This window comes from Balearica regulorum, chromosome 10 (assembly GCF_011004875.1).
Source record: "Balearica regulorum gibbericeps isolate bBalReg1 chromosome 10, bBalReg1.pri, whole genome shotgun sequence".
NCBI classification, from domain to species: Eukaryota; Metazoa; Chordata; class Aves; order Gruiformes; family Gruidae; genus Balearica; species Balearica regulorum.
In genome coordinates this window covers 5,668,904-5,682,147 of record NC_046193.1, presented here as the reverse complement: position 1 = coordinate 5,682,147, position 13,244 = coordinate 5,668,904, and the positions used below count along the sequence as shown (strand labels likewise).

Genomic DNA, 13,244 nt, shown 5'->3' with positions numbered 1-13,244 from the left:
TTAGAGTGATTTTTCTTTTGTCTGATCTACATTTTGCCTACCAGATGCCTTTTCCTTTGAACAATATAACCTTTTTCAAGTAGAAAACCCCAAATGTTCTTGCTAAAATTTGGAAGAGAATATTCACGTACACTCATCCATCTACATGATGTGAATACCAAAATCCTCTAATCTAATTTTATTCCTAGGCCCACTTTGACATTTGTCTTTAAACTTGTTTTTTGATGTATAGCAGAGGCGATGATGGATGCCTGGTTGTTGTTGCAGCATTATGGCTGCTCCCGAAGGCCTCTTGCCTTACTTGTTTGTGCAGTGTGTAGCAGAAGCCACACGATCCTTGCGTTTCTCAGGAAGCGTAAGTGAAAGATCCAAAGGGGGTTCACGTGAGGCAGCATTAGCCTCCAGACAAAACCACGTCTCCACGTTCCTGTTCCCTGCCACTCTGGCACCTGTGATTATATAAAACAAACAAACAAACAAAAAAAGGCAGGACTGGGCATGGGCAGAAAATAGGCATGTCTCAAAAGAAATTAGTCTGAGTCTGAATGTGTTATCAACACACTTAGCAACTGCCTAGCCCCCTTTTTGCTGTCATGCCGTTAGGCAATACTGGCAGGACTGCGTTCCCTTGTCCTCCCCCTTAAAAATTCAATGCTAGGTTGCTGTGAACGGAAAAAGGCGAAAGGATGAACCTTTCTGCCCAAGTACAGAGCCAATCTCTTTAAATAGTATCTCCTTTTTACCTTTGGCTGGTTTGTTTCATAAGGAGCTGCCTAGTCTGGTGTTTTCTTTTATTTCCTCCTGTGAATGATAGGTGGGGTTCACTGAAAATGAGACACAGGTGTAGTGACAATGCTGCTAGGAACTGAGCGAGTTGGAAGATGTTACTTGGCATCCAAAGATGCTGTGGCACGTCTTCACTGGATATTGCTTTACCCCGTGCTCCAGACCTTTGGATTGCTGCTGAGTTCAGGCGTGGGGAAGAGGATAGTGCGTTTCCATGAGGATTGCAAGTGTTTCAGCAGTCATTAGGGAGAGACAGGACAGGACCCTGATAATTGGCTTCTGAGAGATTTGAACATGAGAACAGGATGAGCAGAAGCAGAAGAGCCTTAGATACAGTGTCCGGTTAATTTTTATTTTAATTTTCTTAATTTCGTAGATAGCAGGTAAGACTGACAATGGAATTTGGACTAGAAATACCGTGCAATAGTTTGATAGCTGAAAACACCTGACCATGTATGTCGTAAGAGAATTAAATACACTCTGCTGATTCACTTCATTTCTTGCTGGTTCATCTGGCTTGGGCTAAGGGAAGTTGTGCACTTCAGAGGATCTGGGGAAAGGAAAAGATTTCAGTAAGTTTGAGAGAATAGGAACACGTGCACATAAATGGGTTATTTTTTCCCTTGCATGTGTTGCTCTTTCAGAAGGCTGATTATTTAAGGCAGAAAATGATACCATATGTGCCTGACAAACTCCCGGGTATTTCTGCTGTGGCAGTGAGCCATGGTAGCATGCTTTCAGTCATGGACTGGGATTTCTAGTCCCGATCCTATCAATCTGCTTTTCAGACTCTCAGTGCGGGCTCCCCATCCGTGTTTCTATGCATAGTCAGAAACTGCAAACCAAGAGAGAATCCAACCAAATTGTCCTGCGTTGGCTTAGCAAACTGTACAGGTTGTCGCCAGGAGAGGTGTTGCAGCTGTACGTCAGTGATTAAAAAAGTCAGTCTGTGTTTCCACAAATGCTCCTGTTTCTAGCGATGTGGAACTCAATTGTAAAAATCCGTTCAGTCTGCACGGAGGTTTGGCACAGGAGTTCTCAGAACATGAACCTGTTTGCTTTAACAAAATGTGCTGAAGATGCAGAGTGGGAGTCGTTAAGATAACAGCCGATGCAGTAAAACCATGTGTGACTGCAGTTATGTATTGGCTTGACTCATGCCATTTGTTTCTGCCTTCAGTCTGCAGAAAGTGAGCTGCAGGGTTTCATGTATGTAGCTAGGGGAAGAGTTTAACCCAGCTAAGAAATGAAGAAATTACTTACTAATGTGTTAGTAATGCTGCATCTTTCTTTTCGGTATTTTCCAGGGTTTTCAAAGATCCCTGTTAAAGATGGGTGCAGCTTTTCCTTCCTTTTGTTTTCATTTTCCACTTACTTTGATTGTGTTTTGTTTCTACTCTGTCTAGCGTGCTTTCCACATTTCCCATAAACCCAAGAGGGATGTGATTGTTTTTGTTTAACAGCTTAAACTTGAGCAGATTATTCCCTTGCCAACGTTTCCTGGTTGGCGTGCAATGGAAATCTACTCACGGACTCACCTTGGTGAGGTTGTGGAAACAGTGTTTGGTAGTGAATGCCAGCCCCACGACTGGCATAGGAAGGACAGCACGTGCTTTAGGAATACTTTAAAGCAGTACTTTGAACTTTGAAGCCCGCGGATTCAGAAAGGGAGAATGATGGAGAGGAACTAGTTGAGCTTCTGGTTTTTTTCTGAGCATATTTTATTGTTTCCAGCGGTTGAGAGCACGCTGTGCCTTGCTTCGGGCAGGATGGTGGGACTGTGGCATGAGCATCTCTCCTGGGAAGCGAGTGCGAAGGGACCACAGTGGAGTCACGTGCCAGTAGTGGGGTTCCCTCAGTGTATTCCCTGTATTCCCTGCATTTCAGAGAGGCAGGACAGATGGGGTGGCCGCTGTCTCCCTCTGACACCATAGGGCAGATCCGGTGGTTTCCCTGCCTGCCGTGTCTGGCGCATGAGGTGATGAGAAGGGGAAAGGGTGCTGGGCCAGACTGCAGACATGGGGAGACTGAGGCCCAGCGGCAGCACGACATGGGGAAAAAGCTGATGCCGTCAGTCTCGCATCTGAATCATGGTCTGTCTTTCATGAACTTGTCTTTTAATACTACCGTGAGCAGAATTTTTCTTTGGGGCCAACTTGAAGCCTGCTGTAAACAAGTTGCCAAACTTCCCCTTACATCCCATCTCCTTTCCCCTAGATTGTAATGGTTTTCTATGGCACACAGAAGCAATACAAAAATCATTCCTGTGTTTTTCTGCATCATTAAAGAACGTTCCTTAAGCCCTTGGTGACTTGGGGTCTGACGCTGCTCGTCTGCGTGTGATAGAAACCAGGCCCACACTGGTGATGTTTTGGTGTTAACTCTCCCGGTATCTAAAGGGCTTTTTGTTAAAGGCTTTTGTGTCTTGTTTGGGAAGAAAAAAAATGGTCAAGAGTTTGTCTCATCTTCTCGGGGAGGATTTCTGTGAATAGCAAATGAATCCATTTGGATTTTACCAAAGATTTCTACATCAAGTGGCTTTAAAATATATTTAAAATGTTTATTTAAAATCCAAGTCAAATGATTTTTAACAAACTGTCTCAAGATAGAAGAAACGGACATTTTGGAGTAACTGTATTGTTTATTCTTTGTATTGCCGTAGCACCTAGAGAATCCTATTGTGCTAGATGCAGAACAAACACGTAACAGAGATGGTCCCTGCCCATACGAGCTTACAGCCTTCAGCTTAGCCTCTGCGTCGCCCTGCTGGGCGATTACCCAGGCATTCATTCGCATTACATGCTTCTGCCATTTTAGCTGGGCTTTCCTGGGGCAATGAGGTCAAGCCTGCAAGCTTGATTCCCTCATTAGCCCCAACAGAGTAAAGATGAAGTAGGAGGCAAGTTTCAGAGAGCTGAACAACTTGCCCTTTCCCGCTGTACGTTTCTCAAACTGATTTTTCCCATGCTGTAGATACCAAGCCTGTGGCCAAGCCATGTGAGCTTCCTGAGATCACTGCTGCTCGTTAGAGAGCTGTGGTTTCCTTGTTCCCAGTGTCCTCAGGCAGATAGAGGTGTTTGGATAAAAGGAAGCCTTTTCAGTGGTTTATGGTTTATATTATTTAAAAAAAAAAAAAGTTTTCTTTTTTGTTTTGCCTTCTAAGTTTTCATTCTCATTCAGTACCTTCCCACGGTTGCTGCCATATGGGGCAAGGGGGAAGAATATAATAAAAAAGCAAACCTGACATCACACATGCACGCTGTCAATCATCAAAGTATCAAAAACAAAGCTTGCAAGAGCACAAACTTGTATAAATGTGGAGGGGGAAAAAAAAAAAGGATGCTGACTAAGCACATCAGGCCATCTTGTCCCTTTGGGCAGCTCTAAGTTAGGGTGGAAGAAATTCCACCCGTTTTTTGAGCTTGTCTCCTGGATCACCATCCCATCCTTTTCCGCCTCCTCTCAGCCCTCAGGTATAGCTGAGCCTTAGAGAGACAGTCCCAGGGAGAGATGAACGAGGAATCCTTAATGTTGGTTCATGCTTGATCAAATTATGGGATCTTAGCAGCAAAAGAAGCCAAAAGATGATTTCTCTAGACCTGTCTGTTCCCTTCTCTGCTCTCACTCACTGGCATGGACTGGCTCCTACAGGCTGGGAAGGTGATGGGATCATGTGAATGAAGAGGAAAGGGCAACTTCTCTGTCTGTGCGTGTTTTTGGGCAGATCCCATCTGCTGTTTATCCCTCCTACGTTCAAAAGAGCAAGGGAGAGCCTTTGTGCTTCATTTGCAGGGGTGTGAAAGGGATGGGGTGCGAGAAATAAACCCGGAGCAAAAAAATCTAATTAAGGACAACAAACCTGCAAGTTGGAGAAAGGGATAAAAGAGGTCTGGACCTTGGCAAACGGAAAAGTTGAATTGTAGTTGCCAGTGTGTGCTAGAGCCTAGCTCTGATCGAAGCCGCGTGGCTTGTGAATAATGCTGGCAGAAGCAACTGGCAGTTTGGCACTGTGTGAGCAGAGAGAAAGGACAGCTCTTTTTACTGAGGTGCTTCTAACTTGTTCCCCACCCCACCCCCCCCCAATAAATAAATAAATATCCTGAAGCCGTGTGTGTCTTTGGTGCAGCTCAGCAGAGCTGTCTCTGAACCCCTGGTCAAGGAGACCCCATTCTTGCCCCACGTCTCGCAAGGCAAGGGCAACGTCAGGGAACAGCACTTTCAAAATGCAAACCAAAGGCAGAGTGCTCTGAAACCAAATCTCCCTGCCTGCAAATAAGAAAGTTGGGGTTCAGATTGCTTGTTTCTAGATTTTTTTTGTCACAAACTTCCTTTTGAGATGGAGAGGATAAAAAAAAATGGGATGAGTGCTCCCTGGCCCAAGCTTAATATCCAGAATCTCTGCTTAGAGCTCTCAAGGAAGAAGGGCTTCCTCAAAGATGTCTCCTGTCGGCCACCTGTGACGCAGCATGCATCTCTGGGAGATGCACGGGCTGCTACCAACGCGCTTTGAGGTTACGATACCCGGCCCCCTGTAGCTAAGAAAAATAATGTTCTTTACCTCTGTAGAGGTGGGTCTAGATTAAGTTGTCTGAGTCCCACATATCCCAGAAGTCTGGGGGAGCTTGGATGTGGACTCCTGTGACCTGTTACAGGGACAGGCTCAAACAGGTACTATTTGGATGTGAATCCAAATCCAAATTCCCACAGATTTTTGGCTGCCAGTTAGCTGGGAGCCTTTATTCTAATTCCAGAAAAGAAAAAGAAATAAAACCCACTAAAGTAAAAGGTGCTTTTAAAATACCATGAGGGAGAAACTGCCATGGAAATAAATAGCGAAAATAACAACGTTAACATTTCTGGTGTCACAGCAACTCTGAAATTCAAGTAGTGTGCACATGCCTACAGCACTTTCTCACAGCCACTATCAGTGCGGCCTGAGGTTCAGAGCTCGGATTGTGTCCCGTTGTTCACTGAAACAACCAACTCCTCCCTGGTGCTGGAATGGATTTAAAGAGAAGGGGAGAGGAAAGATGGGTGCAGTCTCTGCTGATAATCAGGTCTTTACTGTGCCCACCTGATGCCGCGCTTTAGTGGGACAAAGACATAAAATTCTCTTATTTCTGTCCCTGTCTGTCATGCCTGAGATGTGACAGCCATGCTTCAGAGCTGGAAAGGGTATTGCTTCAAGTAGTCCCCCATCCGCCTAGGCAGAGGGAGCTGGTCCACCTCGGCTGTAGACTTGTTAATCCGTAGCCGGCACAGGTGCTGTAGACTGGGGATGTTGTCTTTGCGGCTGAGCGGCCGGATGAGTTTCAAGTGTACCGCAGCTGCTGCCATCTCTTTTTGCATGGGAGGTAGAGGAGACGGAGGCGGGTAAGGAGCCTCGTTCTTGCTTTCCATTGTGCAGGACATGACGTAATGCTGGATCAGACTGACCACATCTGGGAAGGCCAGGATGCGAGGTTTGGACAAGTAGTTTGAGTCTAGCCGGAACTTGCTGTCAGTGTATTCGATGCGCACGTTGGTGGGGCCTCGATTTGTCTTGACGGAGAGCGTGAACAGGTAGCTGGGGTGGGTGCTGTCCCGTACCAGGAAGGTGCCCTCAGGCATCTTTTGGAGATGCTGCTTGGCCTCACTGGCAGTGATAGATCCCCAGTACCAACCTGGAAAAGCATGCCAGGAAGACCTTGTTAGGGAAAGAATGTGTTAAAGGACTGGCCGTGTATTTAGAGAAGCCTCGACGCCAGGCCTCAGGGCCTGGGAAGTAACCAAGACCAGACTTTGTAAGACCTTCAGAAATTAAGGCCTTGTCCAGTTCTAAGGGTTTCCTACCTATGGTTGTTGTTGCTGTGCCAGGGCTCAGGATGAGGACGACTACTTTTGCAGCTACTGCAGTTTACAGAGAAAGAGGGGCCTTTCTGCAATTCTTTCTCCTGATTCAGTTATAAAAGAGAAAGCTTTTGCTTACACTAGTAATAAATTACTTCACGATACAAGTTTATAGAGACTGAAAATACACTTGCTGCATCCACAAGAGTCAGCCACGGCTGTGACAGAACCAGGTTCCTATCTGACGTGGGATCAGGGGATTCTTCCTGGAGCTCACATTGCAGAGTTGGCTCCCTGCCCCCTGTAGCCTTCTGACCCCGTGACTTTGTGAGTTGAGCCTTACCAGATTCTCGCAGATAGGAGAAGGTTTTTGCAATGCAGAGAAGGTCTTCTTCAGGGTCTCGAGTCTGAGGTGGTTTGCTTTCTGGAACTGGTGCTGTGAAGGCAGGCACGGACTCCTCCTGGAAGGGCATAACTGGGAGAGGCTGCATGATCGGCTCTGACAAATCCACCGCGATGCCCCTGAGTGACAGTCTTCTGATCTTCTCCTCTGCCAGCAAAGGATGAGGTCTGAAATGAAGGGCACACTCCGCTATTTTTCCTTGCCTTGAAATAGGTTGCAGTGTCTGTTCAGTGCATGCTACATTGTACTATAACATGTTTTGTTTTATAAACAGATGCTCAATAGGATTATGTTTCAAACAGAGAGAAGCAAGGGGGGGAAAAGAGAGCTAAAGATGAGCCCTTAGAAACAGGGAGAGAGAATTGGCCTCTTTCGCCTTGGAAAAGGTGGTCTGTCTTGCAAGTTAGGCTGATTTAAAATGTGATTTTTTTAGATGTTGCCTTTTAATATGTAGTTTCAGAAGCAATAAGGTTCATAGCAGCATTACAGCTTCACTTACATCATTACAATGTTGGAGCATTTCTTTTTCTGCTAACGGATTTGTTTGTCATTTACTGTAATATAATTAGAAGCAGAATGGGGAATAGTTTGGGTTTTGTCCTACCCGCTTTCTGCTCAAGGCTGACCTGATCGTAAATGTGTCTGTTAGAACTCAGGGTGAGCTGATCTTGCAGTAGAATAGTGGGAATTCTTGTTTTAGCCCAGCCTCTGCACTACACAAACCCTAGTGTTAAACAGCACGACGGAGATCTCAGTGCGACTGTAATCCCTGCGGGATTACAGCAGTAGGAGGTTCTGCCATCACTGGGCTGCTGTGAACATTAATCCCTCTGTGACCTAGGAGAGCGTTAATGTAGCCATTCGGCATCTAAGTGCAGTTTCACAGAGCCTGGAGCTCTCACGGGCCATGGGTGCTGCTTCTCTGCAGCATGGAAATTCTGAAAGGAAGGCGGAGCTCCAGGGGGAGGGTGGATGTTGGGGGCCAGGGGAGTCTTCATTCCCAGGCAAACTCCTGAGCAGAAACATTAGTTTCTGTCTTTTCCCCTAGGCTCTTTGCCTTTGCATGCCCTGTACTGCTGCACTCCCTCTGTTATATCCCCCACATGCACTCACTTGCTTGAGACATTCTTTCAGACACTTAATGTAAAAGATGGCTGAGTTTCCAGAGAAATACAGCCCAGTCCTCAGCATGAGACTGTGACTGCACCATGAGAGCTGACGGTGATTGCAAAGGCAGCAGCCACCTCCTCCCACATCACTGAAGAGAGAAGCGGAAGCAGACCCTGAAGTCATAAGTACTTCCCTTCCAATCTTCCTCCTTCTCTGGGCTTTATGTGAACAGCGTCACTTCAGGGACTACATCAGTGTGTTATAAACTGATCTCCACCTGGTCATAGCAGCACTCCACCTTCTCAAACTGCTGAGTCCCAGCTGTGGGACGGGGAGCAGGAAGAAGGGATATGGGGGAACAGTAGGCTAGAGAGAACCTGAAAAGGACTTCACAATGATTTGTGAGAACCATGATCAGTTCCATGACTCTGCATTTCTAATAAACCCACGCAGGTTTGGAGTATGGTTTTTGTAAAACCACTGGTAAAATTGAATCTATGGAGACACTTCTTGCCCGTGCAATACATGGCAAACCCCCACCATTCTGTTGGTATTTAGAAAAGAACATTCTTCCTTTTTCCATATGTCAAACCGCATTTCAGAAGCAGGATATCTCCTTGGCACGCATGGCATTTGATCCTCTTTTCTTAATTTCTGTTAACGGGTAGGAAGCCAAACCTACTAAAAGTGATTGCTTGCCCGTATTTTCTCCAGGCACCCTTGATCACAGGGACTGCATTTTCAGTGGCTTTCACCAAACAGTGGATGGATCTGAATATACTCTTATACCTGGAGATCGCTGTTGGGAAACCTCTGAGTTCTCTTTTAAATCCCTCCTGAGCTACATTTGTAGGTGTTGAGGGCTGCATTTTTAAAGATATTTGTACGTCTCCCTCTTAATGTCATGGTTTTCACAAATGTCTAGCTACCTGACTTCTTGGGGAAAGGAGGTTCCTGATTCTCCATTTCCCCCCTTTTTGAGCAAGGACTATAAACGAGATCCTTTCCTGTACTGAACCTAATATAGTTTGCACTATGCAAAAAGGGTGTAACGTGGGACTGTTGGCAGAGCATTCTCTCCAAGGTGTGTTCTTATACCAGCTGTTCACTGAGCAATGTTAAGTAAAATCCATCCTGCACTGCGCACTGCCCACTCGCTCCCCAGAACTTGAATACTGCAGTCTAAATTCCAAATCTCTCTGAACTTATTTTCTCCTGGAAAATTTTTCTGGCATACCCTCTGGGAAAGGTTTTGAACACGAAGAAAACTTTTCTTGTTCCTAGCATGGAAATACTTTTTTTTTTTTTCTTTTATATACCTACTTCGGAGAGGAAATTAAGAATTGGCTAAGAGACTGGGAAGGAAGGGAGAGATAGCAAAGCTACGCAGGGAAATGTACTCCCATTTCATTGCAGAAAATTCTTGAATTCAAGGGCTGTACCAGTTCACAGTTCGGTCCTCCAAAAGACACATTAACTGTGTGAATTTGTCAGTAGGTTTCTTTTCTAGAGCCACTGTGGGTCTCCCTGAAGTAGAGCCCATGTGCTTGAGATGAGGTTTCCCACTGTGCTCGCTCTCTGCTGCCTTACGTTTTCTGCCACCTGAAGGAGCCCAAACCCCCTGCAATCACTGTTGAGATTCTTCCACCACAGCCAGAGAAGGGCCATGCTTATACTCTGAGTATTTTCCTTCTATATACCTGCCTTACACTCCTCTCTCCCCCTACTAAAAGTCCTTGTGCAGCTGTAGTCTCAAAGGAGCATGGTGGAACAGAGGAGGGGGATTAGAAATTCTCCTAGACCAGGAGATGCTGGTGTCCTGAACAACTTTGTATGTAGGTTGAAGAAACGAGAGCTGCTGCTGTGACTGAAGGGAGTAGCTCCAAGCTCAGGGAAGGGAGAGCAGAGGGATCAGCGAGTAATGGCAGACTAGAACTTCTAACAGAAGTACCTTTGCAAGAGGGATGAGAGTTTGCTGGGATAAGGACATGTTGAAAAAGGACATGGAAAAGTCAGCCCTTTAATGCGGCAAACTAAGTATCTGAAAATAATTAGTGCTTGTAAGAAAGAAACTAGAGGAGAGACGTGGAGGATCAGGACTGAACAGAGTAAAGTGTTAGTACAACAGCTGCGATGAGGAAGAAAACAAATATACAAAATTTGGCACATCTAGCTGGTAGTCTGTGTGCAGTCTCAAGAAAAACAGCAAATGAACTTCCCTGTGCTTTGTCAATTAGTGTTTCAAAAAGCCTTGGAAAGCCAAGAAAGTTCAAGAGAATCAGATATGTCTGACAGCATTTAGCTTTAACTTTGCAGTTAGTTTGCTGGTAAGCTAAACTTTGTTAACACAGTACAAGTAGTAGAAGAAAAACTGTGTTGAGCTGTTCTCTTTTCCATCAGCCACGTCCCTAGGCTCCCCTGGGAGCTTGGTCTGAATAGGAGGGAGAGTATGGAGTCCAGGATATATGAAATCCTAGAGGATAATGAAAGATGAGCAATAAATGGTCATTAAAGAAGATCTTGAGAGAACCATCTACACATCTGGCTACATATAACCAGTTCTTAGTAGGTGAAGGGAAGCAGAAGCTCTGGTATGTTAACCCTGGAGAAAGCTTCAGATAAGAGGTTCACAAAGCCCAAGTTGAGAAATGAATTCCCTTTGCTGTGGCTATAGGAACTGCAGCAGTAGACTGAAAATGAGAGCGAAAACAAACCCACTCAAGTAGTAGGAAAGTATTGGTAAGCATGAGTTCTGCTTGTCTGTGGAACAGATTTTGGGGGAAAATGGCAGAAAAATCCCCGTGCTTTAGTCATTTAAAGCAGACAAGGCAGAAATGCGTTGCCTCTGAGGAAAATCCGCTGAGCGCAGGAGGGGTAGGTAATGCTGACATTACTGCTCAGGCCGAAACAAACGCCGACACTTTCCAAAACCGCTGGATGATTCCTCCAGAGGCATGTTGAGGACCTGGGCTGATCATACAGGTACTGAAATGCCATCACAGAAGTACCAGACACCAGTACTGGGGAAGGCACTTGGATGTTAGCTATTGTACTGAACAAAGGTGGTGTAACTATATATGTGCCTCCTATGGCTTTCATTCCACAGAATGCTGTGTATGGCAGAGTCTGTATATATGTACATACATTTCATCTTACCCATAAAAGCAACAGAAAAATAAAATTATGTGTTTAGCATAAATATTTACTTAGACAAAACCAGCTGCACTCCGGGAAGTTTTTCCCTGTAAGCGGTTGGTTTCCACTGGGACGTTAGAGAGAACCTACGGTCTCGGGCTTGTGTCCCCGTGGGTGCTGCACACACACCTCCGAACACCACACTCCCACATTTTTACTAATTTTTACACCCTCTGAATACCATGTCATTTTTCAGCCATAGAAAGCACAGAAATCAGGAATACTTCACGGTCCCATGATTTTTGGCCACAGAACCTGAAAAGCACTCACATAGGACACACGCAGAGAACGGCACTCAGCGAGCGTAAGTCATTCCCAGTCCCATTACAATCACACATGGCAACTCACAGGAGCTGAAAAACCGTCCCAGAGAACCTTGCCGATGACAATTACCAAACCACAGCTTTTAAAGGAAGGCTGGAAAGTACCTTACCCCTGAACACAGAGGATCATGTCACTCCTGGACCAAGGGAAAAGCATTAAGTCTTCAAGAAGGTGGGAAATGCGTACTCCTCTTCTCTTTTCTTCTTCTTCTTCGCTTCCCAGGAGGAGCGGGCTAGTTCCAGCCTCTGGTGAGGGGTTCAGGGTAAGGGGAGGCTGGGGAGTCCCAGCACCCCCCGCAGTAGCTGCGTTTCAGACACAGAGAGGGCCGAGCCGGAGGCGAGTCAGGCTGTCCGAGAAAGGCTTTGTGGATTGTTTAGTAACTTTGGCCAGGAAAACGGGCGCACTCTCAGTGCTTTAGAAAATAATCTATTCTCGTTCTGCTTTTCAGAAAACAAGGGGGAAAAAAAAAAAAGTTTTAAAAATAACAAGAGAAAAGGGAAATTACGTCTATTTAAAGAGGAACTTGTCTTCCTTCAGAGCAATCGTTTAGAAAAAATATTCAGAGCGCTCTGAAATAATAATAAATACCAATAAATAATATCCCCCGAATGCGCGGGGGAAGAGAGCCGGCGGAGCAGCAACCTGCCTTTGCGCTGGCTCCGCAAGTAATGAAGCTCCGAGGAAAAAAAGCAACCCGCAACCTACTAAGTAATCTTTTGTTTGCCCCTTTTAATCTGTTCCAGGAAGTGAGGGATTCCTGGAATCGTATTGTATTCACATCACGCTTCCGATATCAGCCACGCGGAAAAAAAAAAAAAAAAAAAAAAAAGCGCGAGCGAGCAGGTATAAATAGATGTGTCCATAACGGCCGCGTTGATGTCAGCACCGCTCGCCGGGGGAGGGGAGCGGAGCCCTCCCGGGAGGCCGGGCAGGGGAGGGAGGGCGGGCGGGCTGCGCGGTGCTGCCCGGCCCGGCCCGGCCCGGCCCTGCGGAGCCGCCGCCACCGCCGCGCGTGTTCGCGGAAACGCCTTTGATCCATTTCCAAGAACTTTCCAGGAACGCGGGGCCGCCGCGGCGGGCGCTGCCAATGGGCGCCGCCGCCGCCGACCGTCCGCCAATGGGCGCCGCCGTCGCCGCCCGCCCTGCCAATGGGCGCTGCTGCCGCCGCCGCCCCGCCCGCCGCCTGTCCGGGGGGGCCGCCCCGAGCGGTCGGTCCGGGGGGGGGGGGGGGGGGGTTTGTGTGTGTGTGTCTGTCTGTCTCCCACCGACGGCTGCCTGGGCGTCCGCTGAACTCCCCGCGTCGTCCCGCAGTTCATTAGTAGCATTCACTGATTTATTCGTACTTACTTTAATGCATTCCCATTTATTTTTCCGTATTTCTACTTATTCTTTTTATTTATTTATGTATTTATTAAAATTTGGTTGTAACGCCCTTCTCGCCTCTCAGCCTTCTCCCCGAGCCGGCGGCGTCTGTCGGGGAGGCAGGAGCACTCGTGCGGTGTGGCGCTGAGGGAGGGGGCAGGCCGTGGCGTCGAGGCACCTGGAACCCGGGCGTTTCCCTGGGATGCAACAAGGCGAAGGGAGCCGCAGGCCGGGG

General features: G+C 46.8%; 1 protein-coding gene across 1 annotated transcript; it reads right to left on the bottom strand.

The window, feature by feature from the left end:
* Positions 1-3,321: 3,321 nt before the first annotated feature.
* Positions 3,322-12,674, bottom strand: CISH (cytokine inducible SH2 containing protein). The gene is made up of 3 exons (XM_010307840.2): positions 11,757-12,674; positions 6,959-7,185; positions 3,322-6,449 (listed from the first exon to the last, which is right to left on the bottom strand). The coding sequence occupies exons 1-3, from the start codon at positions 11,801-11,803 to the stop codon at positions 5,947-5,949; spliced, it is 777 nt and encodes a 258-aa protein (XP_010306142.1). The 5' UTR covers positions 11,804-12,674; the 3' UTR covers positions 3,322-5,946.
* Between the last annotated feature and the right edge of the window lie 570 nt (positions 12,675-13,244).